This window comes from Eleginops maclovinus, chromosome 16 (assembly GCF_036324505.1).
Source record: "Eleginops maclovinus isolate JMC-PN-2008 ecotype Puerto Natales chromosome 16, JC_Emac_rtc_rv5, whole genome shotgun sequence".
Classification (NCBI taxonomy): Eukaryota; Metazoa; Chordata; class Actinopteri; order Perciformes; family Eleginopidae; genus Eleginops; species Eleginops maclovinus.
Window position 1 is genome coordinate 24624287 of NC_086364.1, and position 25315 is coordinate 24649601.

General features: G+C 50.2%; 4 protein-coding genes across 6 annotated transcripts in view; 2 read left to right on the forward strand and 2 right to left on the reverse strand.

Annotated features, from left to right (window-relative positions):
- Nucleotides 1–754: 754 nt before the first annotated feature.
- On the reverse strand, nt 755–5270 carry LOC134878588 (uncharacterized). 2 transcript variants are annotated; one of them, XM_063904730.1, is made up of 5 exons: nt 4968–5083; nt 4727–4794; nt 3828–4593; nt 3545–3714; nt 755–3334 (listed from the first exon to the last, which is right to left on the reverse strand). In XM_063904730.1, the coding sequence occupies exons 3-5, from the start codon at nt 4554–4556 to the stop codon at nt 2005–2007; spliced, it is 2229 nt and encodes a 742-aa protein (XP_063760800.1). In that variant the 5' UTR covers nt 4557–4593; nt 4727–4794; nt 4968–5083; the 3' UTR covers nt 755–2004. The 2 variants fall into 2 exon arrangements, with proteins under 2 accessions (XP_063760800.1, XP_063760799.1); XM_063904729.1 differs by lacking the exons at nt 4727–4794; nt 4968–5083 and adding an exon at nt 5101–5270.
- A 106-nt stretch (nt 5271–5376) lies between these two features.
- LOC134878568 (serine/threonine-protein kinase WNK4-like) lies at nt 5377–17611 on the reverse strand. Its single transcript, XM_063904674.1, is given in 21 exon segments — nt 5377–6360; nt 6472–6656; nt 6766–7147; nt 7281–7335; nt 7444–8078; nt 8112–8241; nt 8350–8460; nt 8528–8644; nt 8749–8878; nt 8970–9034; nt 10828–10982; nt 11058–11130; nt 11407–11610; nt 13472–13691; nt 13920–14008; nt 14076–14233; nt 14370–14499; nt 14501–14591; nt 15127–15299; nt 16965–17371; nt 17580–17611. Coding segments are annotated over 20 exon segments (3555 nt in total). The 5' UTR covers nt 17334–17371; nt 17580–17611; the 3' UTR covers nt 5377–6277.
- A 996-nt stretch (nt 17612–18607) lies between these two features.
- LOC134878293 (leucine-rich repeat-containing protein 3-like) lies at nt 18608–20943 on the forward strand. 2 transcript variants are annotated; one of them, XM_063904240.1, is made up of 5 exons: nt 18608–19789; nt 19865–19987; nt 20068–20229; nt 20304–20382; nt 20539–20943. In XM_063904240.1, exons 1-5 carry the CDS (start codon nt 19577–19579, stop codon nt 20784–20786), a joined length of 825 nt encoding a protein of 274 aa, XP_063760310.1. In that variant the 5' UTR covers nt 18608–19576; the 3' UTR covers nt 20787–20943. The 2 variants fall into 2 exon arrangements, with proteins under 2 accessions (XP_063760310.1, XP_063760309.1); XM_063904239.1 differs by having other exon boundaries at nt 20304–20943.
- Nucleotides 20944–21089: 146 nt separating this feature from the next.
- Nucleotides 21090–25315, forward strand: part of psmd3 (proteasome 26S subunit, non-ATPase 3) — an 11604-nt gene continuing 7378 nt past the window's right edge. The window contains exons 1-4 of the mRNA XM_063904238.1: nt 21090–21378; nt 22242–22432; nt 22525–22665; nt 22788–22924. Of these exons, the coding sequence (XP_063760308.1) occupies nt 21228–21378; nt 22242–22432; nt 22525–22665; nt 22788–22924 (620 nt within the window). The 5' untranslated portion in view covers nt 21090–21227. The remainder of the gene's footprint in view (nt 21379–22241; nt 22433–22524; nt 22666–22787; nt 22925–25315) is intronic.

Genomic DNA, 25315 nt, shown 5'->3' on the forward strand with positions numbered 1-25315 from the left:
GAAGTTGTCCGATGCCGATGTTTTACTGTGTGAACTGTAATAGCAGCATAAGAGAGAGAGAGGGGGGGGGGATACGTGTGTGCATGTGTAAGAGCAAGAGAGGGGTTGAGCGAGCCATAGTGGGTTTCTGTAAGTGAACAGGAGTAGCAGCAAGTACAACAAAGTCACAGATATAAACGAAGGCCTCCCAAGAACACTGAAGGATGGATTTCATTTACCGATCCTCCAGACACCCGGTACACGGGGCGGAAGTCCTGCAGCATGCAGCGTGCAGCAGCAGCTCCTCACAGAGGAGAGGAGATGCCCCCCCCCCTCTGAATGACTTTACAGTTACGCAGACCTACAGTCACTGTCCTAATCCTTTAAAATGATGTCCTGACTTCAGATTTGATCCGTCAGATTTAAAAACAACGACGCTAATGCGACTTCTCCTGGTTGCGTAGCAAAACATAAACATGGTGATGTCTCCTTATTCACCGATGTGCCGATGGTGGTAAAGAGGGCTAACACCGATGTATCGGTGCATCCCTAGTGATTACGCATTTCTGTTCTATAGATGTTTCATAGAAGTTAATATTTATTTTTATAGTGAAGTCACTCTATTACAGGTTTAATTTCATGAATCTTTTAAAGATGAAAATAAAAAGTACCAGTTCCATGAGGAGCTCAAAAACATTTCTATGTCAGTAATCTGTAAACTCTTCAAAGTAAACTGCAATCCCTGTTTCTCTATTAAAGGACAATAGAACACGTCGATGTTTTTGGTGTTTTATTAACATTGTAGAAACTCCATTAAATCAGTGTGCCTCATTACAGCAGGTATAAAGGTATTATTATTAGAGAGAGCCTTCTAGAGAGTCATATGGGGGGGAGGAACGGGGGAGAACATTGCACTAGGATTTGAACCATGGTCATTTATGTAAAAGCATTTCTGACTCAGGATCAAGAGACGATACAGCTTTTTGTTCAACCTAAAAAACAAACAAAAAACAATTGTTCCCTTCCATCTGTCCCTTCCATCTGTCCCTTCCATCTGTCCCTTCCATCTGTCCCTTCCATTGTTCCCTTCCATCTGTCCCTTCCATTGTTCCCTTCCATCTGTCCCTTCCATTGTTCCCTTCCATCTGTCCCTTCCATTGTTCCCTTCCATCTGTCCCTTCCATTGTTCCCTTCCATTGTTCCCTTCCATCTGTCCCTTCCATTGTTCCCTTCCATCTGTCCCTTCCATTGTTCCCTTCCATCTGTCCCTTCCATTGTTCCCTTCCATTGTTCCCTTCCATCTGTCCCTTCCATTGTTCCCTTCCATCTGTCCCTTCCATTGTTCCCTTCCATCTGTCCCTTCCATTGTTCCCTTCCATTGTTCCCTTCCATCTGTCCCTTCCATTGTTCCCTTCCATCTGTCCCTTCCATTGTTCCCTTCCATCTGTCCCTTCCATTGTTCCCTTCCATTGTTCCCTTCCATCTGTCCCTTCCATTGTTCCCTTCCATTGTTCCCTTCCATCTGTCCCTTCCATCTGTCCCTTCCATTGTTCCCTTCCATTGTTCCCTTCCATCTGTCCCTTCCATCTGTCCCTTCCATTGTTCCCTTCCATTGTTCCCTTCCATTGTTCCCTTCCATCTGTCCCTTCCATTGTTCCCTTCCATTGTTCCCTTCCATCTGTCCCTTCCATTGTTCCCTTCCATCTGTCCCTTCCATCTGTCCCTTCCATTGTTCCCTTCCATCTGTCCCTCCCATTGTTCCCTTCCATTGTTCCCTTTCAGTCAGAGTGGAAGCACGAGTCAGAGTGGAAGCACGAGTCAGAGTGGAAGCACGAGTCAGAGTGGAAACACGAGGTGAACAAAGTTCCTACGCATTGTTTTCTCGTCAAACCTTTCTAAGAGCAGTTCCATCTGAAGGGTAGAACCACGCTGTTTCATCAGGGGAAATTATAACTGAATTAAATTCTCAGAATCAGACTTGTGCCTTTAAGCGAGTCCTGTTGAACACTTATTCAAAGTTTGGTTTTAACCCTTTTTCAATCGTTTCCCTTCCTCCTCTGGCTGTTTCCTTTTACTTTTCGGCTCTGGCCTCCAGTTGAAATACACGGTGTAATGATCTGATATTTTGTCGTCCCGGACTTTAACGTCAGAGATCTCAACATTTCTGGTGAGGACCAGATCCAGAAAGTGACCGGAGCGGTAGGTCGGCTCCCTTGGGTACAGATCTAATCGGTTGACCCGTAGAAACCAATCCAACTCGTCAGCATCCGTCCTCCAATCACAATCAACCCAGATATTGAAATCGCCGGTCACAATGATGTTGTTGTAGTTTTTGGAAACCTCCTTCAAGAGTTCTTGAAACTCTTCCAGGAATTTGCGGATGCGGGTCAAGGTTTTCTTTGGCGGGCGATAGAGGTTGATGCTCACGACCGGTTCTTCCCACTCGTTGTGTTGCAGAACTGTCACCACGCATTCAAAGGTCTCCATGTTGTCAAACCGAATCTGTATGCCATGCAACTCTGTTGAGAACTGGATAGCTGCCCCTCTATGTCCGATCACTTCACTCACATGACTGAAGAAACGGAAATTTTGTGGCGAAGCTTTCCTGAGGACGTCGTCTGCCGTGTCCAATTTTAACCACGTCTCGGTTGTGAAAAGGACGTCCAGCTGGTTTGATGTGATGAGCTCTAGGATGTTGGATGTGTTTTTGTTCATCGAATGAACATTTAACAACGCTGCCCTAATGAATGGGGGAGCTCTTTGGATGCTCTCTATCTCACTTCCTGTCTGCTTACTCCCTTTCTCTATCTCACTTCCTGTCTGCTTACTCCCTTTCTCTATCTCACTTCCTGTCTGCTTACTCCCTTTGTCTATCTCACTTCCTGTCTGCTTACTCCCTTTCTCTAACTCATTTCCTGTCTGCTTACTCCCTTTCTCTAACTCACTTCCTGTCTGCTTACTCCCTTTCTCTAACTCATTTCCTGTCTGCTTACTCCCTTTCTCTAACTCACTTCCTGTCTGCTTACTCCCTTTCTCTAACTCATTTCCTGTCTGCTTTGTTTGATCGCCTTGTCTTTCTACCTCATGTCTTAAACCCATGTGGGATTCAGTCTCCGGCCATTGGATGCTTCCCTCAGGTGAACTCAAACTCATATCTTTGTCTGTTTTACAGAAAATGGGACCTTTAAACAGAAACAGAAAAAAAAACAGAAAACACAACGCCATGCCCGCCATCTTTGGGTTTCCGTGTTCTTGTTGTCCTCTTGGGAACCAGTCTGTTCCAAACAGCCTTTCTCTCTGGAGCCTTTCTTTCTGGAGCCTCTCGTATTCTCGTTGCATTTTAGGAATCATCGCCCTGTGAATGAATCCAGTGAAAGTCCAGTTAGCATGATTCAAGAAGACTGCTTCTCCTGACACAATGTGTAAGATATTTATTTAGGTCCAGTTAAACTACTAGTTAAGTTTCTGGAAGCTACCTGTCTTCCGTACTTTTACTTGAATCCAAACTGAGCCCTGCTGTTCTTTTATAACTTTGACAAACCACTCAAAATTCAGAAACATCTACTTCATTTCGTCGAACTGATTCCTCAGCGTCTGGCACATCTTGTCCATGGCGTCAGCAATATCTCTCATGGATTGGCTCGCCTCAGTCACGTGATTCTTCTCGATCATTTCCTTCCAGCTGTCTATCGCTTCAGGAAGTGAAAACGCAAGTCCAACAGCTCCTCCAACAACCTGAGCAGGAATATTTCACACCGTCAGCCTCCAAACATTCACAGTGGAGCCTCAAAACAAATGCTATATGTGGATGATTCCAAAGTCATTCAATAACACAGGTATGATCTTACCATGCCCCCTCCTTTGAGGGCAGTTTTGAGTCCAGTTGTAGCCCCTTTTTGGATCAGTGGTTGGCCTGCTTCAGCGAACAGCAGTTTTACTTTCTTTCCACTTGCTCGAAATGCGAAGAATACTAAAATACCAGCAAGTCCAGCAACCACAACTGTAGGCAAGACTAGCTTTAATAGTAGTGCATTCACAGAAATCTGTGACCCAGAATACAAATCGATGCTGTCACAGACTGTCCACTTCTGACCACTTCTTCTGGCGATGGCTGCCAGGATCTTAGCTATGACTCGTTGTTCCAGCTCATCTTCGTCTGCATTGAAGCTCTCCTTCCTACACTCCGCCCTCAGCTGCTCGAACAGATGCTTGATTCTTTCTGCAATCCTGTTGCTTTCGCTTTCTAGGAGCTGCGCCTTCTTAGTCCTCTTGCTGGATAAGAGGTGCTCAGTAAGTTTAGTAACCAGAGATATGGTTAAACCTACACCTGTATAGGCTGCTCCTAAGAAACCTAGAAACGGAGCCGCTAAGCCGCCGGTGCACAATGTGGCCACGCCGGCTCCAACCAGGCATGCACCTCCCACCACCGACACTGAGTTTCCAACACACTCACTGGCGTTGCACTTCTCTCTGAGAACCTCCAGCTCCCGGGCCAGTTCCCTCAGTTGCTTCGCACAGCGCTCCCTCTTCTCCAGCCATCTGAACATCAGATCCACCAGCTCGTCCACAGTGCCCATTATGGAGGCTTCCTTCTGATGCCACTACAGAGGAGATCTGAAACAAGAACGTCAAAGGACAAGTATGCAACTGATTCACCCGACCAACACGAGAGTCCATCTCATCAGGCTCAATCTAACATGCTCTATAACTACAGAGGATGTATTAAAGCAGCAGCAACCATACGGACCCTGGTTTATGGACCAGCCCGTGGTCTCTGAACCGGCCCCTGATCTCTGAACTGGTCCCTAAGGTATTCTACAGATATGAAATAAAAGGATTTAAAGGTATCAGGAGCGGTATCAGGGCGACAGTGTGGACTGTGACCTGGGTGTGAAGGCGTTACCACACACTCTGTGTTTGATCAACGACAGGGCAACGCAAGACACTCGGCTCAATATAAAAACCAGAGCGTTCACACGGAAACAAACCCCTGAGGAAGCTCTGATTAAAGTCAGTCTGCTGGTGTCGTGCTGTCTCAGAGCTTCTGGAAAACTGGGCTCAACAGGAGGTGTCTTCACAGTTCAAATATCTCAGCTCAGACAGAAAACAAGAGTTTCTCACCTGCTGACGAGAGGAGACCCTGCAGCCACACACACTTCCTGTCAGACTGAGGGACTCTGCTAACTGGAAGTCATGTGACTTCTGTGAAGGGGTGTGTGTGTGTGTGTGTGTGTGTGTGTGTGTGTGTGTGTGTGTGTGTGTGTGTGTGTGTGTGTGTGTGTGTGTGTGTGTGTGTGTGTGTGTGTGTGTGTGTGTGTGTGTGTGTGTGTGTGTGTGTGTGATATACAGATTAATATTCCATCAGGGACAGAGAAGAGCTGTGATTACAGACAGAAATCAAATAAGTATAATTTATTCTTCAAACAGAAAAGTACTATTCAGCGAAACAGCTGTAATATGTCAGAGTACATCTTCCTGGACAATGATAGATATTTTAAACACAAAATCTGCTTATAGCAGCATCATAATCTGTAACGCAGATATTCATAACTTCGAGGCAAATCAATTCATCTTTATTAATCATTCAGACCCTAAGTATCGTTTCAACCTGTAGAAGGAATCAGATTCAGGTTTTTAAGACCTGGTTTCAAATTGTGTCTAAAATTATTGAGATTTCCTGCTGAATTTCACGAGGAGAACAAAACATAGTGACTTCCTTCAAGAGCTGAACGTCTTAGAAACAGATCCGGAGTCAAACTGAATCATCAATGTTTCTATGATAAAATAATGGTCATGAGGTGGAGTCCTCTTCATCGGCTTCTCCCTGCAGGCAGAGATCAGACACCTTTAAATTATTCATCTGCACACGAGCAGGTGTCTATAGATGTAGTGCATGCCAATGGTTTGCAAAGGTCAAAATCCCTGTGTTCCCCTAGAGGGAGTTTCTCTCCCACACATTTTCTATTTCGAAATGTGAAGTTTTTCTGAATTAAACTTTTTCAGAGTTTGGACTCATTTTCTCAAAATTCATACTTTTTTCTCAGAATTTCACTTTTATACTTTTAGAGGCACCTTTTTTTGTCACAGTAGAGGCACTAATTACTAATATCAAACCTGAACATGAGCAGGACAGGACCCCCTTTAAATGTTTCCTCCTGGAATACATCCCTTTATTTTATCAAATGAGATGGATCAAATACTTCATATAATTATTAGGGCCATTGTACGGGAAAACATGGATGTCAGCATGCCCCCCCTGTGTTATCTGTGCAGGTGTGTCTAAGACGTTTCTACCCGCTCAGCTGTGTTTGGGGGCAAAGGTCACGCCTCTCCCTGTTGGCTCCTGAGATCCACTGCTGCTCGAGTTCTTCCTCATGATACCTGAACAACATTATTAATATCAACATTATTAATATTATTTGTATTATTATGAATCTTCTTATTGTTATCAGTGTTATAGTTCATATCTGTTGCTGCAGTGCTGCTCCCTACCTGCAGGGGGCAGCAGCTTCGCTCTCTGCAAGCTGTTTTTGCGGGTGGAGAGGCGGCGCTGGCGCTGGTTCAACATGACGGCTGGGGGGGCGATGCCAGGGGGCGGGACTTTCCCCATCCTCAGGTACAGCTGCTCAATCTCTCGCTTCTGATTGGCATGCAGGTCCTGCACCTCTCCTTGGTGTCTGCCAATCAAAAGTCTCCATGTGAGATCACGTTTGTTTTGTGCCCCCCCCCACCGTCCCATTTCTGTGATCTGTCTCATTTAAACCTACAACCTCAACAACCAGTCACCTGTCACGAAGCTCCAGCAGCTCCGCCCACATCTCCTTGTTCTCGCTCTCTGATTCGTCAGAGCTGATGCAGGGCGTAGAGCGGCTCCATGATTGGCTAACGCTGCCTGTCGGCCCCTCCTGACTGATGCGCAGCCTGCACCCCCCCTGCCTCCCCTCCTCCTGCCCTCTGACCGGGGATTGCTTCACTGTGCCGATGCTGCTCTCTGATTGGCTTGCCTCCTCCGTGCTGCTCTCTGATTTGCTGGCCATGGAAGGAGGCGGGGAATGAGTGGTGGGTGTGGCCTGGCTGAGGGGGCGGGGCTTTGGATGACTGACAGCAGGAACTTCTTTAGAAGGTGACACCTGGAAACGCCCCACAGTGATCAGGGGGGGTTTCTGTGCTGCAGGGCGGATGGGAGGGGAGACAGGTGGGGGGTAGGGAAGGGGGACGGGATGGGGGACAGGAGGTCATGTTTTTTCATCACGGCTTTTATTATGAAATATGAGATCCGTAAACCCGGTCGACTGGCTTACCCTCCGGTGGGGGGAAGACAGGGGACACCTGGGAATCCCTGAGACGCATGAAAGGCTGAAACATAAAAAATAAGGGGGGGAGGTGAAAGCAGGTTTCTCTGAGGTCCTACAGATCCCGGACCCTGACCTGGTTATTGTGGATCAGGACTGAACAGAAGCTGACCTGAGGCGGGTCAGGGGTCCGGGGGAGGAACACCCCCTGCTGGGTGTCAGGGGTCCTGGGTGAGGCCCCCTGCTGGGTGTTGAGGGTCCGCGGTGATGCCCCCTGGTGGGTGTCGGGGGTCCGGGGTGATGCCCCCTGCTGGGTGTCGGGGGTCCAGGGGAGGAACACCCCCTGCTGGGTGTCAGGACTAGAGCCTGTATAAAGGGCGGGGGGGCTCGAGGGCATGAGGGAGGGGGGAGGAACAAGTAAGGGGGCGAGGCTTTCAGGGTGGGGCCTAGGTCCCAGGGTTGGGGACATGGGGGGAGAGAGGGGGGAGGGAAAAGGGGGGGGCAGGGGTTGGGGGGGCAACAGGGAGTGGGCAACGCTCATGGCCAAAGAGAGAACGTTAGCAAAGGAGAACAGAGGCTGGTCAGGGGGAGGCCAGTGAGGAGGGGGAGGAGCGGAGGAGGGGAGGCGTGGGAGGATGGGGGGGGAGTAAGAGGGAGACGGTAGGATATACTGAGGAGGGGGGTGGGGGGAGGGGGGGAGGGGAGGAAGCTGGAGAAGGTGGGGGGGATTGGGAGCAGAGAGTAAGACCCGGGACGTCACTGCCCCCCACCTGGGACTCCCCCAGTGACTCCCACTGGGAGTGACGTCTGCAATCAGAGGGGTTTACCAACGTTTCTTACCAGGAAGTGTGTTTGAGGACAGCGTTCGGCTAAGGTCCAGTGGGGGCTGGTCCAGTGGGGGCGGGTCCAGTGGGGGCTGGTCTGGTGGGGGCGGGTCCAGCAGGGGCTGGTCCGGTGGGGGCTGGTTCTGCTGGAGCAGAAGAACCAGAGGAGAGGGTTAGTGTGGACTGCACTTCCTGTCTGTGGACCCAGGCGAGCTAGCCTCCTTAGCGCTAGCGTACAGATGACTCCTGCACACCTGGGCGGGGGGGCTGCTGGGCTGCATCATAGACTCCGCCCTCTGGATGATGTCATACATGCGGAGGATGAAGCCGCCTCGCTCCGACGGCAGCAGGAAGTCTCTGTGGAGCTGCAAAACAACAGGAAGCTGCAGTGCCCCCGAGCGCCCCAGAGGCTCACTGCAGCGTCAGACTCACCATCACCGAGGCGATATCCTCCGGGCTGTCGCCGTCCAGGTCAAACTTAAACGTCACCATCTTACTGGTGTGGGTCTGCAGCTGGCACTCCACCACCCGGTCCCCCATGTCCGACACCTGAACGCACCCCGCCGTGAGGGTGAATAAAGTGTGTTATGTGTTTCACTCCAGTCAGAGGGGAAGAGTTTAACAAAGTGAAAGTGAGTGAGAGGTCCCTTCACCCCTGTGATTCTCAGGCGGGCTTTGGCTCTCCGCCTGAACTGCTTCGTCGCCATCACCACTTCCTGGTTGACCTTCTCTGATTGGCCGTCATTGCAGTCACTCAAACCCGAGGTCACGTCAGAGGCGGCGCTGCAAACAGAGACGCAACGCTACACAAAACAAAGTGTGTGTGTGTGTATGTGTGTGTGTGTGCGTGTGTGTGTGTGTGTGTGTGAGTTACCTGTCAATAGGTGAGGAGAAGCCACTGACTGTGTGTCGCTCGGCATTGTGGGAGACAGCGATGCTCTGAGACAGAGGGAAAGATGTTTGTACCTCTGGTCTGTTTTCCCATGATTCATAGTGAGGGAGCTCAGTTCCTGTACTCTCCTGCAGATAGCAGCAGAGCTGCTGCACGCAAGCATCAACACAGTGACCCGCCCCTATACAGTGGGGAGAACACCTATTTGATACACTGCCGATCTTGCAGGTTCTCCCACTCACAAAGCATGTAGGAGTCTGTAATGTTATCATAGGTACTCTTCAGCTGTGAGAGACGGAACCTAAAACAAAAATCCAGAAAATCACATCGTATGATTTTTTAGTAATTAGTTTGCATTTTATTGGATGACAGAAGTATTTGATACATCAGAAAAACAGAACTTAATATCCGGTACAGAAACCTTTGTTTGCAATCACAGAGAGCAGACGTTTCCTGTAGTTCTTGACCAGGTTTGCTCACACTGCAGCAGGGATTTTGGCTCACTCCTCCATGCAGATCTTCTCCAGATCCTTCAGGTTTCGGGGCTGTCTCTGGGCAATACAGACTTTCAGCTCCCTCCAAAGATTTTCTATTGGGTTCAGGTCTGGAGACTGGCTAGGCCACTCCAGGAACTTGAGATGCTTCTTACGGAGCCACTCCTTAGTTGCCCTGGCTGTGTGTTTCGGGTCGTTGTCATGCTGGAAGACCCAGCCACGACCCATCTTCAATGCTCTCACTGAGGGAAGGAGGTTGTTGGCCAAGATCTCGCAATACATGGCCCCATCCATCCTCCCCTCAATACGCTGCAGTCGTCCTGTCCCCTTTGCAGAAAAGCATCCCCAAAGAATGATGTGTCCACCTCCATGCTTCACGGTTGGGATGATGTTCTTGGGGTTGTGCTCATCCTTGTTCTTCCTCCAAACACGGCGAGTGGAGTTTAGACCAAAAAGCTCTATTTTTGTCTCATCAGACCACATGACCTTCTCCCATTCCTCCTCTGGATCATCCAGATAGTCATTGGCAAACTTCAGACGGGCCAGGACATGCGCTGGTTTGAGCAGGGGGACCTTGCGTGCGCTGCAGGATTTTAATCCATGACGGCGTAGTGTGTTACTGATGGCTTTCTTTGAGACTGTGGTCCCAGCTCTCTCCAGGTCATTGACCAGGTACTGCCGTGTAGTTCTGGGCTGATCCCTCACCTTCCTCAAGATCATTGATGCCCCACGAGGTGAGATCTTGCATGGAGCCCCAGACCGAGGGAGATTGACCGTCATCTTGAACTTCTTCCATTTTCTAATAACTGCACCAACAGTTGCCTTCTCACCGAGCTGCTTGCCTATTGTCCTGTAGCCCATCCCAGCCGTGTGCAGGTCTACATTTTATCCCTGATGTCCTTACACAGCTCTCTGGTCTTGGCCATTGTGGAGAGGTGGGAGTCTGTTTGATTGAGTGTGTGGACAGGTCTCTTTTATACAGGTAAGGAGTTCAAACAGGTGCAGTTAATACAGGTAATGAGTGGAGAACAGGAGGGCTTCTTAAAGAAACACTAACAGGTCTGTGAGAGCCGGAATTCTTACTGGTTGGTAGGTGATCAAATACTTGTGTCATGAAATTAAAAAGCAAACTAATTATTTAAAAATCATACGATGTGATGTTCTGGATTTTTGTTTTAGGTTCCGTCTCTCACAGTTGAAGAGTACCTATGATAAAAATGACAGACCTCTTCATGCTTTGTAAGAGGGAAAACCTGCAAGATCGGCAGTGTATCAAATACTTGTTCTCCCCACTGTATGTATATAAGCCCCCCCCCACCTTAACACATGCCCCGCCCCCTGCTTACTTTTGGATACCGCAGCACCGGAAGGGGCGGGGCTTTGGATGGAGTCCTGGTCAAAGGGGGAGGAGCCGGAGGTCGGGGGGTCTCCTGGGCCACGGCAGCAGGGGCATTATGAAGGGTGGCGGGCTGAGTGAGGGGAGTGGGCGTGGAGGGGTATGCTGCAGAGGAGTGAAGTTGTTATAAAACAATGAAGCCTGTTTAAGATACACGTTACTAACCTGAAACATCCTCACCTGAAGCCGGGGTGTGCGTGGGGTGTCCCTCCGTCCCACTCTTCCCAGAATTCTCGGCACTGCATGGCGTCTGCTGGAGCAGAGTAAACATTATAATCCTGCTCCCGCTCGCCCCGGACCGAGCAAATATCAATGCTGGGACAGGATCGAGATGCTGGGACTTTCCTGAGACTCTCACTGAGAACAGGGAGTGGTGCTCTCCCAGTGACGCCTGGCCCCTCCCACCCTGAACAGTTTATCCCCTCCATAATATCATGCCCTCCCTTCCTCTAGAGCAGCTCTTTAGATTCAGTCAGGTGTAAATGTTGTTCATTTGTTAGGATCGTTTTTTAAACAGCTTTTGACACACCTGATTGGCCGCCCTCCCAGTATCAGATGATCCTGTGGTGGCTGCCACTCTGTGATTGGGCGGTTCAGATGGTTTCGGGGCGGGGTCAGACTCCTCTAGCAGGCGGCGGTGTTTCTCGCGCTGACGCTTTATGGCTGTAACTCGGTGTCTGATTGCCGTGGCAACTGGCTTGTAGTCGGATTCGCACAGGAAGCCAAGCACCACCTGAGAGCAGGTCATTGGGTTAATGGGTTCAGACCTTCCCTCCACTGGGAGATAAAAGGATGTTTCCATTGGATATAAAAAGCTAATGCTGTTAAGTCGTCTCATTTAAACTCCTTAGCAACCTCTGTTTCTAAATCCACCAGAGGGGTATTAACTGTCAGACTCACTGACAGACTCACTGACAGACTCACTGACAGACTCACTGACTCACAGACTCACAGACTCACTGACTCACTGACTCACTGGCTCACTGACAGACTCACTGACTCACAGACTCACAGAGTCACTGACTCACTGACTCACTCTCACAGACTCACAGACTCACTGGCTCACTGGCTCACTGGCTCACTGACAGACTCACTGACACACTGACTCACTGACAGACTCACTGACTCACAGACTCACTGACACACTGACTCACTGACAGACTCACTGACTCACAGACTCACAGACTCACAGACTCACAGACTCACTGACTCACTGACTTACAGACTCACTGACTCACTGACTTACAGACTCACTGACTCACAGACTCACAGACTCACAGACTCACTGACTCACTGACTTACAGACTTACAGACTCACAGACTCACTGACTCACTGACTCACTGACTCACTGACACACTGACTCACTGACAGACTCACTGACTCACAGACTCACAGACTCAGACTCACTGACTCACTGACTTACAGACTCACTGACTCACTGACTTACAGACTCACTGACTCACAGACTCACAGACTCACAGACTCACAGACTCACTGACTCACTGACTTACAGACTTACAGACTTACAGACTCACTGACTCACTGACTCACTGACTCACTGACTCACTGACTCACTGACTCACTGACTCACTGACTCACAGACTCACTGACACACTGACACACTGACTGACTCACTGACTCACTGACTGACTCACTGACTCACTGACTTACAGACTCACTGACTCACTGACTTACAGACTCACTGACTCACTGACTCACAGACTCACAGACTCACAGACTCACAGACTCACTGACTCACTGACTTACAGACTTACAGACTTACAGACTCACTGACTCACTGACTCACTGACTCACTGACTCACTGACTCACTGACTCACTGACTCACTGACTCACTGACTCACTGACTCACAGACTCACTGACACACTGACACACTGACTGACTCACTGACTCACTGACTGACTCACTGACTCACTGACACACTGACACACTGACTGACTCACTGACTGACATTATATGGTAGAACAAACCTCTCCAGCTTCTGTAAACCACAGATTTGATTCCAGGGTAACAACCAAAAACACATCCAGAAACCATTGACCTCCAGACCATGGGACTGATGTCAGGGTACAGGACTCATAATGCTGACTCATTGCAGAGTACAGGACTCATAATACTGACTCATTGCAGAGTACAGGACTCATAATACTGACTCATTGCAGAGTACAGGACTCATAATGCTGACTCATTACAGAGTACAGGACTCATAATACTGACTCATTACAGAGTACAGGACTCATAATGCTGACTCATTACAGAGTACAGGACTCATAATGCTGACTCATTACAGAGTACAGGACTCATAATGCTGACTCATTACAGAGTACAGGACTCATAATACTGACTCATTACAGAGTACAGGACTCATAATACTGACTCATTACAGAGTACAGGACTCATAATACTGACTCATTACAGAGTACAGGACTCATAATGCTGACTCATTACAGAGTACAGGACTCATAATGCTGACTCATTACAGAGTACAGGACTCATAATGCTGACTCATGTCAGGTTATAGGACTCATAATGCTGACTCATCCCTGCCCTGTCTCTCCAGCTCTGACTCGCACCATCTCCTGGGCAACCTCCTCCGGCACGTCCTTGTACATCTCGAACAGGAACTCGATGGCGTTGTTGTCTTTGTATTTCCCGCGCAGCTTTTTGTTGTGGTCCATCCGGAGCCACAGCTTGAGTGCCACCTTGCAGCCGTCGTCCTCCTCCACCAGATCCACAGTGACCCCCAGCTGCTCCTGGAAGAACCGCTGCTCCAGCAGGTCCTGAACCGTGAACCTGCAGCAGAACCAGATACAGAACCAATGAGTCCCCATGACTTCAGGTGTTCTACTCCGGGGGCGGAGGCCGGACCAATGGTCCTGAGATCCACGGGATGTTGTTGTTGTTGTTGTTGTTTGCAGAGGAGTGTTAGCTGTTTTAGAGAGGATTTACAGAAAGTGAAGCTGTACTTCCTGCCACAGTCAGGTGAGCTGCAGGAGTGAACGCTGCGCTCTGATTGGCTACCTTTCTCTGCTGTCGGTCTGAATGCAGCCTTCTATGATCTCCTTCAGCTCGGGGACTTTTACTTTGAGGAAACTGTCCGGTTTGATTCCCTGCGACACAAACGAACAGTGAGTCATGTGACCTCATACAGGAAGTGGTAAGGTGGGCGGGGCTTACGCTGGTGACTTTGCGGTAGATCTGCGCGGCGTTCTGGCACTCGGAGTACGGATACTCGGAGGTGGCCATTTCCAGGATGCACATCCCGAAGGCGTAAACGTCCACCGCCTCGTCGTACTTCTCCTCGTACATCTCTGGAGCCATGAACTCCGGGGTCCCTGAATGCATCACAACAACAACCTCACTAGAGTGGCCTCGCTCGATGTAAGGAGGCATGTTCAGCAGCTGTCTAAGAGTAGACATCCAAACTAAGCTCAGACCCCCCCCCCCCCCCCCCCCCCCATCCTCTCTCACCGATGACGCTCTGGGCGAATGAGGCCCTCTTCAGTGTGGCGAGGCCGAGGTCTCCGATCTTCACGGCGGCGTTGGGCCCGGTGATGAAGACGTTGTCACACTTCAGGTCCCGGTGCAGGATGGGGGGGGCAGCGAGAGTGCAGGAAGTGAAGCCCCTTCAGGATCTGGAAACTCCAGCGCTGCAGCAGCTTCAGCTTCATCTGACGGAACCGCCGTAGGTACCTAAAGGGGGCACAGAGTCGTGGTGTTTTCAGGGACTGAGGTGTTGTGTTCAGGGTCTGAGGAGTTGTGTTCAGGGTCCGAGGTGTTGTGTTCAATGACTGAGGTGTTGTCTTCAGGGTCCGAGCTGTTGTGTTCAGGGACTGAGGTGTTGTGTTCAAGGTCTGAGGTGTTGTCTTCAGGGTCTGAGGTGATGTGTTCAGGGACTGAGGTGTTGTGTTCAAGGTCTGAGGTGTTGTGTTCAGGGTCTGAGGTGTTGTGTTCAAGGTCTGAGGTGTTGTGTTTAGGGTCTGAGGTGTTGTGTTCAAGGTCTGAGGTGTTGTGTTCAAGGTCTGAGGTGTTGTCTTCAGGGTCTGAGGTGTTGTGTTCAAGGTCTGAGGTGTTGTGTTCAAGGTCTGAGGTGTTGTGTTCAAGGTCTGAGGTGTTGTCTTCAGGGTCTGAGGTGTTGTGTTCAAGGTCTGAGGTGTTGTGTTCAGGGACTGAGGTGTTGTGTTCAGGGACTGAGGTGTTGTGTTCAGGGACTGAGGTATTGACTCACGTCTTCAGGGTGCCGGAGGTCATGAGCTCCGTCACCAGGACGATGCATTTGTTTTCCCTCAGTGTCGACTTCCAGGAGTCGTAGAAACGGACGATGTTCGGATGCTGAAGAACCTTCAACATCTGCACTTCCTCCGAAAACCTGAGACGCTCTGAGCGGTTCAGACAGTGTGTCTGACACACACACACACACACACACACACACACACACACACACACACACACACACACACACACACACACACACACACACACACACACACACACAAGGAATTGAAGGATAAATAAAATCAAAACAGAATAATAAAGAACAGGAAACATTAACCCCCACCATATGTGACCTCTGACCTCATTACTGTGTGTGTGTGTGTGTGTGTGTGTGTGTGTGTGGGTGTGTGGGTGAGTGGGTGAGAGCTTTTATCATCATCAACCAGCCGTCTTCACTGGCTGATATCAGATGATGGTTACATCACAAAAAACTGCTGAGTCAACGCCAACACATTACCACACACACACAGACGAGCTGACTGACTGGTTAGCAGGAACCCCTTAATCTGTGAGGACCTGGTGCTTGAGGACTCGCTGGATCAGCTGGTCTTCCTGAATTTGAATCTTTATGGTTTATTGCACTAACTGTAAGTCCCTCTGGATAAAAGCCTCCGCTCACACTTCTGCCCTCTGCTCAGACTTCTGCCCTCTGGTCTCTGACCTCCGCTCACACTTCTGCCCTCTGCTCAGACTTCTGCCCTCTGCTCAGACTTCTGCCCTCTGCTCAGACTTCTGCCCTCTGGTCTCTGCCCTCTGCTCAGACTTCTGCCCTCTGGTCTCTGACCTCTGCTCAGACTTCTACCCTCTGGTCTCTGACCTCTGCTCAGACTTCTACCCTCTGGTCTCTGACCACCGCTCAGACTTCTGCCATCTGGTCTCTGACCTCTGCTCAGACTTCTGCCCTCTGGTCAGACTTCTGCGCTCTGGTCAGACTTCTACCCTCTGGTCTCTGCCCTCTGCTCAGACTTCTGCCCTCTGGTCTCTGACCTCTGCTCAGACTTCTGCCCTCTGGTCTCTGACCTCCGCTCAAACTTCTACCCTCTGGTCAGACTTCTGCCCTCTGGTCTCTGCCCTCTGCTCCGACTTCTGCCCTCTGGTCTCTGCCCTCTGCTCCGACTTCTGCCCTCTGGTCTCTGCCCTCTGCTCAGACTTCTACCCTCTGGTCTCTGATCTCCGCTCAGACTTCTACCCTCTGGTCTCTGACCTCTGCTCAGACTTCTGCCCTCTGCTCAGACTTCTACCCTCTGGTCTCTGACCTCTGCTCAGACTTCTACCCTCTGGTCTCTGACCTCCGCTCAGACTTCTACCCTCTGGTCTCTGACCTCTGCTCAGACTTCTACCCTCTGGTCTCTGACCTCTGCTCAGACTTCTACCCTCTGGTCTCTGACCTCTGCTCAGACTTCTACCCTCTGGTCTCTGACCTCTGCTCAGACTTCTACCCTCTGGTCTCTGACCTCTGCTCAGACTTCTACCCTCTGGTCTCTGACCTCTGCTCAGACTTCTACCCTCTGGTCTCTGACCTCTGCTCAGACTTCTACCCTCTGGTCTCTGACCTCTGCTCAGACTTCTACCCTCTGGTCCCGCTTTTCGTCTGAACATGTTTTTTTCAGCTCAGTTTCCATCTTTTCCTTTGAGTCACTTTTCTCTGCTTTACTCTGAGGCATGCTACCCCAACACTGTGTGTGTGTGTGTGTGTGTGTGTGTGTGTGTGTGTGTGTGTGTGTGTGTGTGTGTGTGTGTGTGTGTGTGTGTGTGTGTGTGTGTGTGTGTGTGTGTGTGTGTGTGTGTTACCTGCAGTTCGCACCAGGCCACCTCCACGTTGTTCTCGGTGTCGAGGCCCCTGTAGACGTTCTTAAAGGAGCCCCTCCCGATCACGATGTTGAACTTCAGGAACCGTCCGTCCGGAGAGACGGCGACGGCCTGCGTCTCCTCCTCCTCCCGCTGTCGCCGTGGCAACGAGGCCTGCGTCTCCTCCCGCTGTCGCCGTGGCAACAAGGCAGGCGTCTCCTCCGCAGAGTCCGAGCTCAGCGGATAGGCTGAAGAGCTTGCCGCGGCCTCTGATTGTTCGGCAGGCTCGTCTTTCGAGGTCGTCATGGTACCAGGAGGAAGAACAGACTCTTCATCGTCTTCAGGTCTCTTCTCGCCGTCACTGGGCAGCATCCTCCTGTCTTCTCGGGAATGCTGGTTCCAGCACCTCACTGGGATGTCAATAAAAAAAGGACAATAAAAACGGATTAATAAATAATGAATTCAACAATCTGTTAATAAAATAAAACGCTTTTGTAAATAACTTTTAAAAACGAATAAATAAAAAGTAAGCAGTAAATAAATGATGATGAACGGTGCTCTTATTAAGTGATGTATATTTGCAGTATTAGAAACAGTTCTGTGTCGCAGTGGACTCACAGTCAGCCGGTCCTGAAGCACAGAGGGACTGTTCAGTCTGTCATCTGTCAGTGAGCATACCCCTATCAGCAGAGAGCAGCTGGCCCTGAAGCCCCGCCCCCTGCACACCTGTCACCTGACCGTATGTTTACATGCTGATTCAAATTTACTCATTTTCTAATTTACTAATTATACATAAAACAATAATACTAATAAAACAACAACAATGCATGTTCGATGCCCCTTCTATCTTTTAAATGATATTTAACATTCATCAATTTAGGTTATTATGATGTTACGATTATGTTATGGTATTTACAGATTTAGAAATTACTTTTTGTAGTTATGAATGGTTTTATTTGTGTACATTTTTTTTATAATAAATTGTATTCTTATCATTTCTAACATTTGATTTGTTTATCCCGTTGTGATTTCTGTGTACTGTTGCTGCACCTGAGGCCTCAGCACGGTTCCGTCTTTGTACTTAAATAGCGTGGTATTCAGACCGGCAGGGGGCGCTGCTGCTTTAGTCTCTTCCTCCTCCTCCTCCTGTTCCTCCTCCTCCTTCTCCTCCTCCTCCTCCGTCTGAGAGCAGGTGAGTAGCAGCTCCTCTTTTGTTTTTTAATCGCTCCGTGCTTCTTCATTTATTATTCTTTGTATTTCATAAGGTAAAACGTCTTATGTTATATTTGATTTGATTATTTATATAAACTTTACGGGGTGATGGTGAAGTCTGCAGGGACTTCAGACTTCAGGGGCTTGGGCACAGTAAAGTCACCAGTTCAAGTCCCTGAAAGACCAAGGTCTACCGAGGTGTCCCTGAGCAAGGCAACGTTCCCTACACTGCTCCCCGGGCACTGAACATACAGCAGCCCACTGCTCCCAACGCTGGGATGGGTCAGATGCAGGATGTTTCCCCTCTGTGGGACCAGTAAGGGTTCCTCTGTGGAACCAGTAAGGGTTCCTCTGTGGGACCAGTAAGGGTTCCTCTGTGGGACCAGTAAGGGTTCCTCTGTGGGACCAGTAAGGGTTCCTCTGTGGGACCAGTAAGGGTTCCTCTGTGGGACCAGTAAGGGTTCCTCTGTGGGACCAGTAAGGGCTTCTTCTTCTTTGTTTTAACTTCTGAAATGCTTGGATTATTATTTCTATGGATTATTTGTTCTATGTTTGTTTTGTATTTATTTACATTATGGTTAATTAATGGGGAAATCATGACATGTTTTATTTGTTATCAAAGGTTTTATTATTTACAGTTTGTTTGTGTTGTGTTGTTTCGGCAGTGAGATGATGATGTGTTGGACTGGAGAGGTTTTAGGGACTCTTCCGGTCCACCTGTCTGTGTAATCTGCTCCTCAGATTGAGGATTAACTTCAGATTATAATCCGGCTGTCCTTCCTGCCGTCTGTCCACTGGTTCCAAGATTTATAATCTTCAACTTTAAAAACTCCGTCGGTTCCAGGACATCTGAAGCAGGGCGGCTCCCAGGGCCCAGAGTCAAACTGCTCTGCTCACCCTCCGTCTGAAACCAGAGCCCAGTCCGCTCTGATTGGTGAGCTGGCTCTGTTGTGATTGCTCAACCGCTTATAGATGTCCCGCCCCTTAGTTTATCACCCACAATGTGTGGGAGTGCTAGTGTTCCATGAAGATGGCGGGCTGGTAGGTGTGGGAGTGTAGAGAACACACCACAGAGAGGGAACACCACCGAAGAAGAATAGGGTCACATTTATATCCTTTAACAGCACTGTAAAGGGGATCTGAGACCCTGACCCTAAAGGGGAACTGAGACCCTGACCCTAAAGGGGACCTGAGACCGTGACCCCTTACCCTAAAGGGGACCTGAGACCCTGACCTCTGACCCTAAAGGGGACCTGAGACCCTGACCCCTTACCCTAAAGGGGACCTGAGACCCCTACCCCTTACCTTAAAACTGACCTGAGACCCTACCCCTGACTTTAACTCTCTCTTCTCTCACTGAACCTCACACGGATTAAAGGTGGCCGCTTGACGGCGTTTCCACGATGCTTCGCTCGCCCTCCTCCTCTTCTCCTGTGGTGGAGCTGCGGCTCCTGCCTCTGATCCTGCTGCTGAACAGCCTGGTGAGGTCATCGTCTCCGGCGACCCTCGGCCTCCGGTGGAGAGGCGCCAGAGTCTTCGCCCAAAACATCTGCCAGTGCTCTGAGACAGTGGGGGGGGGGCTGACGCTGCGCTGCAGTGGGCTGCGACTCACACAGGTGTGTGTGCGTGTGTGACCCACTCCTGATCAGCTGATCGGTCCGACCCTCTCCTGATCACTGATCTGTCCGCAGATTCCTTTGGGTTTCCCCAACATCACGGACCGTCTGTTCCTGGACCGGAACGTGCTCAGCTCTCTGCCGGCCGACAGCTTCTCTGAGCTGCCACTGGACGAGCTGGACCTGTCGCACAACCAGGTACGCTCCCCTTCTGAGAGATGTGCAGTCTGAGCCTGCAGCGGTGGAGCTGATGCTCTCCCCTTCTTGTGTCCTGTCAGCTGTCCTCCCTGGACCCCGGGTGTTTCGGGGGTCTGGACTCGCTGCGTTTCCTGGATCTGTCCTTCAACCGGCTGACCGCGCTGGAGCCGGCGTCACTAGGCGGGCTGCGATCACGCACCAACCTCACACACAACCCCTGGCACTGCAACTGCAGAATGCAGGTGAGGCGGTCTGACCGCTGCAGATTGAGTCCAATCAGCAGACAGATGGTAACCTGTGTCTGTGCTGTCGTCAGCTGATGGTGCCGGAGCTGGTTCTGGACCGGTCGTCTCTGCCTGGAGTCGTCTGTCAGACCTCAGACCTCCACAACCTCGGTACGTTCCAGTCTCTGCTTCCCTTACACATCTCGTTACATCCCGTTACACACTGTCACACGCACACACATGCACACACACACACACATATGTCTGATGTACGAGGAGAGTGTGTGCATTTGTGTGTGTGTGTTTGCGCGCGCACGTGTGTTTCAGGCGCGGTGGGGCGGCCTCTGGTTCTGCTGATGCAGGACTGGGACCTGTGTCTGTCGGTGAGGAGGAACCCGGACGTGGTGATGCTGGTCACCATGGTCCTCTGGTTCTCCGCCCTGGTGTCCATCCTGCTCTACTACATCCGGCAGAACCAGCAGCTGGCCCGGCAGCACATGGAGTACGTAAAGGCCCTGCAGCGCCGCTCTGCAGCGCCCCCTGCTGTGGAGACCTGTGGGAACACTGCTGTGTGAACACCCTAAAGGTCACATATTGTGCAAAATTCTTAACAAAACATTTATTAAATTGTGAAAAAGTGAAATTGCCCAACAATTGTACACCTTTCTAGACACCTTGAGTCCTGAGTGACGTCTTGTTTTGTTTTTGTTTATTTACTGTTCATAATGCCCTCAGTTTTGATATACTGTAGTAAACATTGATGTGTTTGTGTACTTTCTGATGTATTGGAATAATTGTTCAATAAAAAACAACAACTTTAAAATGTGTCGCTCTGTGATCGACTACCTCTGCCTGTTGTTTACTGACATCGTGTAATCTGGTCTGGGGTTTCCCAGAATCCTTAGCGCTCTGAGTATTGCCAGTCATTGTGCCGGAGTGACTCCGCAGATATTCAATAATAAACTCTTTAAAACTCTTTAATACTCTTTAAAGAGTTCGCTGTTCCTCCGTTCATTATGAAGGAGTTATCAGCTAAGAAGAGGTCCGGAGGTCTCAAGGAGAAAGAGAAGCAGGAGCCGCTGGAGGAGGAGATGCCGGAGGAAGAGGCTCCCGGAGCGGGGAAGAAAGAGGCTAAACCCGGGGAGACCGACAGCCTCACTCTGGAGGGTAGGGACCGGGGGATCGGGGTTACACGGGCTACTAGAGAGGGTTAAAGCAACGGGGGCTGGGTCACTGTCTGTCCGGGATAAAGGACTAGGATCGGTCTGTTAGCCTGTTAGCATCAGCAGCTAACACTCAGAGGTGAAGAGGGACCCTGGCACTTCGGTACAAGTAGAAGAACCAGAGAATACCTAACTGAGGGTCCTGGGGGCACTCATGTTACAGACTAGAGTCAGACCGGGAGCTTGAGCACTGTCTGTCCGGGTTAAAGGACCAGGATCGGTCTGTTAGCCTGTTAGCATCAGCAGCTAACTCACTGTGTCATGCAGCTAACAGACAGACGGAGGAGAGTACTGAATGCTGTGGATTTACTCCAGGTGGAACTTAAGTCTGGTTCAAGGGCTGATTATATTTCACATCAGTAATCCAGATCTTTGAAGTAACTAAAGGATTAAACACATGTAGAGGAGTAATCTGTGTTTGTAGCAGAAGCAGCGTCTTCAGTAAACAGAGAGCTAACATTGAGAGCTATCATGTGCTAACTGTTACTGAGCTTCAAAACATCACAGATCCTGAAGTTCAGATCAGAGGTTCGGGGGGTGGGGGGGGATTGAGTATTCATTGTTTGATTGGTCCATTTCAGAACAATATCTCTGATATGTTTTATAATGATTGATCAGTAAAGTGTTCTCAGAGCTGGTAAAGGTGCAGCTAGTTTGAATGCTTTGTATACTGCAGGGTAGCTGCTGGATTTACTGCAGGTGAACTACAGTCTGATTTAAGGGATTATATTTACCATCATTAATCCAGATCTGTAAAGTAACGTAAGTCTGGTTTCAGGGTTTTTTTTCGTGTATGTTCCTCCTCAGACATTAGGGAGCATGTGAAGCAGATAGAGAAGGCAGTGTCGGGGAAGGAGCCTCGGTTCGTCCTCCGGGCACTAAGAGCGCTGCCCTCCACCAGCCGCCGTCTGAACACCAACGTGCTGCACAAAGCCCTGACCGGGTTTTTCACCAACAACATCAGCACCAGGGACTTCCTGCTGAGCAGCCTGGAGGAGGTGAGCCTCCGCATCACACTCTGTATCATTACTTTCTAAGTCAGGATGTGAACACACCGGCTCCACCCTAAGACTAACCCCCTCTCTCTCAGCCCATGGAGCTGGCTGACGGAGACGTCCAGTTCCGCCCCCGGACGGGGAAAGCAGCGTCTGCTCCGCTGCTGCCGGAGGTGGAGGCTTACCTTCAGCTGCTGCTGGTGGTCCACCTGACCAACAACAAGAGATACACAGAGGTAGGTGAGAGGAGCTGGTCCAGGGTCAGCTGAACAAGAACTCACTGTGAGCTCTATGATGGTGATGAAGAAGATGATGATGAAGGTGAATATGGTGATGATGAAGGTGGTGTGTGTCTCAGGCTCAGAAGGTGTCTGATGACCTGCTGCAGAAGATCGGCTCTAAGAACCGCAGGGCTCTGGATCTGGTCGCCGCTAAGTGTTACTACTACCACGCCCGGGTGTACGAGTTCCTGAAGCAGTTCGACTCCATGCGCAGGTAAGATAAGATCAGATGTACATTTATTAATCCCTGTGGGGAAATTTGAGTGTTTAAGCAGCAACAGAGAAGAGGAAAAACAGTACAGGTTCACTCAGGATATGAAACACATTAACATACAACATGAAAAATTGTACAGATGAGTAACGAGAGTATTGTTAAAGATATACAGATGTGTGTGTTCAGAGAGAGAGAGCAGCTTGATGCAGTCCGGTTACTGTCAGGGGGTCTCATGGTGAACCCCTTGGTGTGCAGTCCGGTTACTGTCAGGGGGTCTCATGGTGAACCCCTTGGTGTGCAGTCTGATGGCTACAGGCTCAAAGGAGTTTCCCAGGCGCTTAGTGCTGTGCCGAGGTGGGATGAGTCTGTGGCTGAACACTCCTCATCTTCACCAGCTCTGCATGAAGGGGGGGGGATGGGGGGGTGGGGTTATCCAGGATACTGTCCAGTGTCCTCCTCGTCCTCCCCTCAGCCACCTCCTCCAGATTGTCCAGTTTAACTCCAACTACAGAGCTAGCCTTCCTCACCAGCACACCACGGCAAAGAACAGCACACTGGCCCCCACAGACCGGTAGAGCGTCTGCAGCAGCCTCGTGCACACGCTGAAGGACCTGAGCCCCCTCAGGAGGAACAGCTTGCTCTGTCCCTTCCTGCAGAGAGCATCAGTGTTGTCTCTCCAGTCCAGTTTATTGTTCAGGTGCACTCCCAGGAACTTGTAGCTGTTCACCACCTCCACCTCCTCCCCCCTGAGGGTGATGGGGGTTAGAGACCTCTGCGTGCTCTGCCTGAAGTCCACCTCCAGCTCCTTAGTCTTGCTGATGTTGAGCTGGAGGTGGTTGTTGTCACACCAGCCTACGAAGTTCTCCACCAGGGCCCTGTACTCCTCCTCACTGTCATCTGTGATGCAGCTGACGATGGAGGAGTCATCGGAGAACTTCTGTAGGTGGCATGAGCCGGAGTGGAAGCAGAGGTCAGAGGTCTACAGGGTGAACAGGAAGGGTGACAGGAGGTAGTCAGTGATCCAGGCCACCAAGCTGTGATCCACCTGCATCAGGGACAGCTTCTCAGCGAGCAGGTGTGGCTGGATGGTGCTGAAGTCGCTGGAGAAGTGGAACAACAGGGTTCTTAGTGAGCTGTGCGGCTTCTCCAGGTGTGAGTTGGCTCTGTGCAGCATGTAGAGAGGGCCTCCTCTACACCGATGTGGGCCTGGTAGGCAAACTGTAGAGGGTCCAGGGAGTCACACACAAGGGGTTTGAGATGCTGCAGGATCAGTCTCTCAAAGACCTTTATGACATGAGAGGTCAGAGCTACAGGCCTGTAGTCTCCTGGAGGGCTGGGGCGTGTTTTTTTGGGCACCGGGGCAATGCAGGAAGCCTTCCAGATCTCAGGCCCCTTCATCAGCTTCAAAGAGAGACTGAAGAGGTCTCTTGCCATGAAAGCCCTTTTTCTTGTTCAGCAGGTTGTAATGTCCCCGTTGATCAGGGTTTATTGTTTGGGAACCATCAAACCTTTTTGGTGGGTACAATGCTGTCCTCACAGAAACTGATGTAGTCCGTGATGCTCTGTGAGAGTCCATTAATGTCCTCCCCATGAACTCTCTGAAACATGTCCCAGTCTGTTGTCCTGTAGCACTCCCTCAACTCCTCCTGGACCCCACCAGACCACTGCTGTACAGTCCGGATGGTGGTAGGCTGTATCCTGACAAGGGGCTTGTATTTGGGAACAAGCCTGATCAGGTTGTGGTCTGAACTGCCAAGTGGGTGGGGAGGATGGTGGAGCTGTATGCCTCCTTAACATTGGCATACAGCAGGTCCAGTGTCTTACTGTTCCTATTGCCACCGGTCACACACTGGGTGAAGTTAGAAAGGCTTTTGGAGACTTTTACATAAATGCACTGGGGTGCCCGTCTGTACCCCCGCGATGGAGGAGTGGAGGACATCATGCGCCTGCGACGCTGCAGCACTTGGTGGGATGTAAAACCAACAGCGATGGCGTGTGAGAACTCCCGAGGTAAACAATACGGCCTCAAACTCACTGCCAACAGCTCAATGTCCGGAGTACTAATACTGTCCTTTACCGATACGGTTCCTGGGTTACACCATCGTGTGTGAATAAAGACGGCCAGTCCTCCGCCTCTCTGCTTGTCTCTGTCGGCTCGAACCACAGTGAAGCCGTCCGGCTCCACCAGACAGTCTGGTGTTTCCCCGTTAAGCCATGTCTCCGTAAAGCACAGCAAACTCGACTCCCGGTACTCCCGCTGTGTTTTTACAAGTGCCGCGAGTTTGTCCGTCTTGTTTCCCAGCGACCTGACGTTCCCCATGATTACGAAGGGCAAATAAGGTTTAAATCTCCTCCTATTATTTGCCCTCTGTTGCCTCACGCAGGCTCCAG

Coding starts and splice junctions, on each gene's coding strand:
- LOC134878293 (XM_063904239.1), top strand. CDS start 19,577: ATGCTTCGCTCGCCCTCCTCCTCTTCTCCTGTGGTGGAGCTGCGGCTC. Junction 19,790..19,864: donor GTGGGCTGCGACTCACACAG/GTGTGTGTGCGT, acceptor ATCTGTCCGCAG/ATTCCTTTGGGTTTCCCCAA. Junction 20,230..20,303: donor ACTGCAACTGCAGAATGCAG/GTGAGGCGGTCT, acceptor TGCTGTCGTCAG/CTGATGGTGCCGGAGCTGGT.
- LOC134878588 (XM_063904729.1), bottom strand. CDS start 4,556: ATGGGCACTGTGGACGAGCTGGTGGATCTGATGTTCAGATGGCTGGAG. Junction 3,715..3,827: donor CCCTCAAAGGAGGGGGCATG/GTAAGATCATAC, acceptor ATTCCTGCTCAG/GTTGTTGGAGGAGCTGTTGG. Junction 3,335..3,544: donor AATCAGTTCGACGAAATGAA/GTAGATGTTTCT, acceptor ATTCATTCACAG/GGCGATGATTCCTAAAATGC.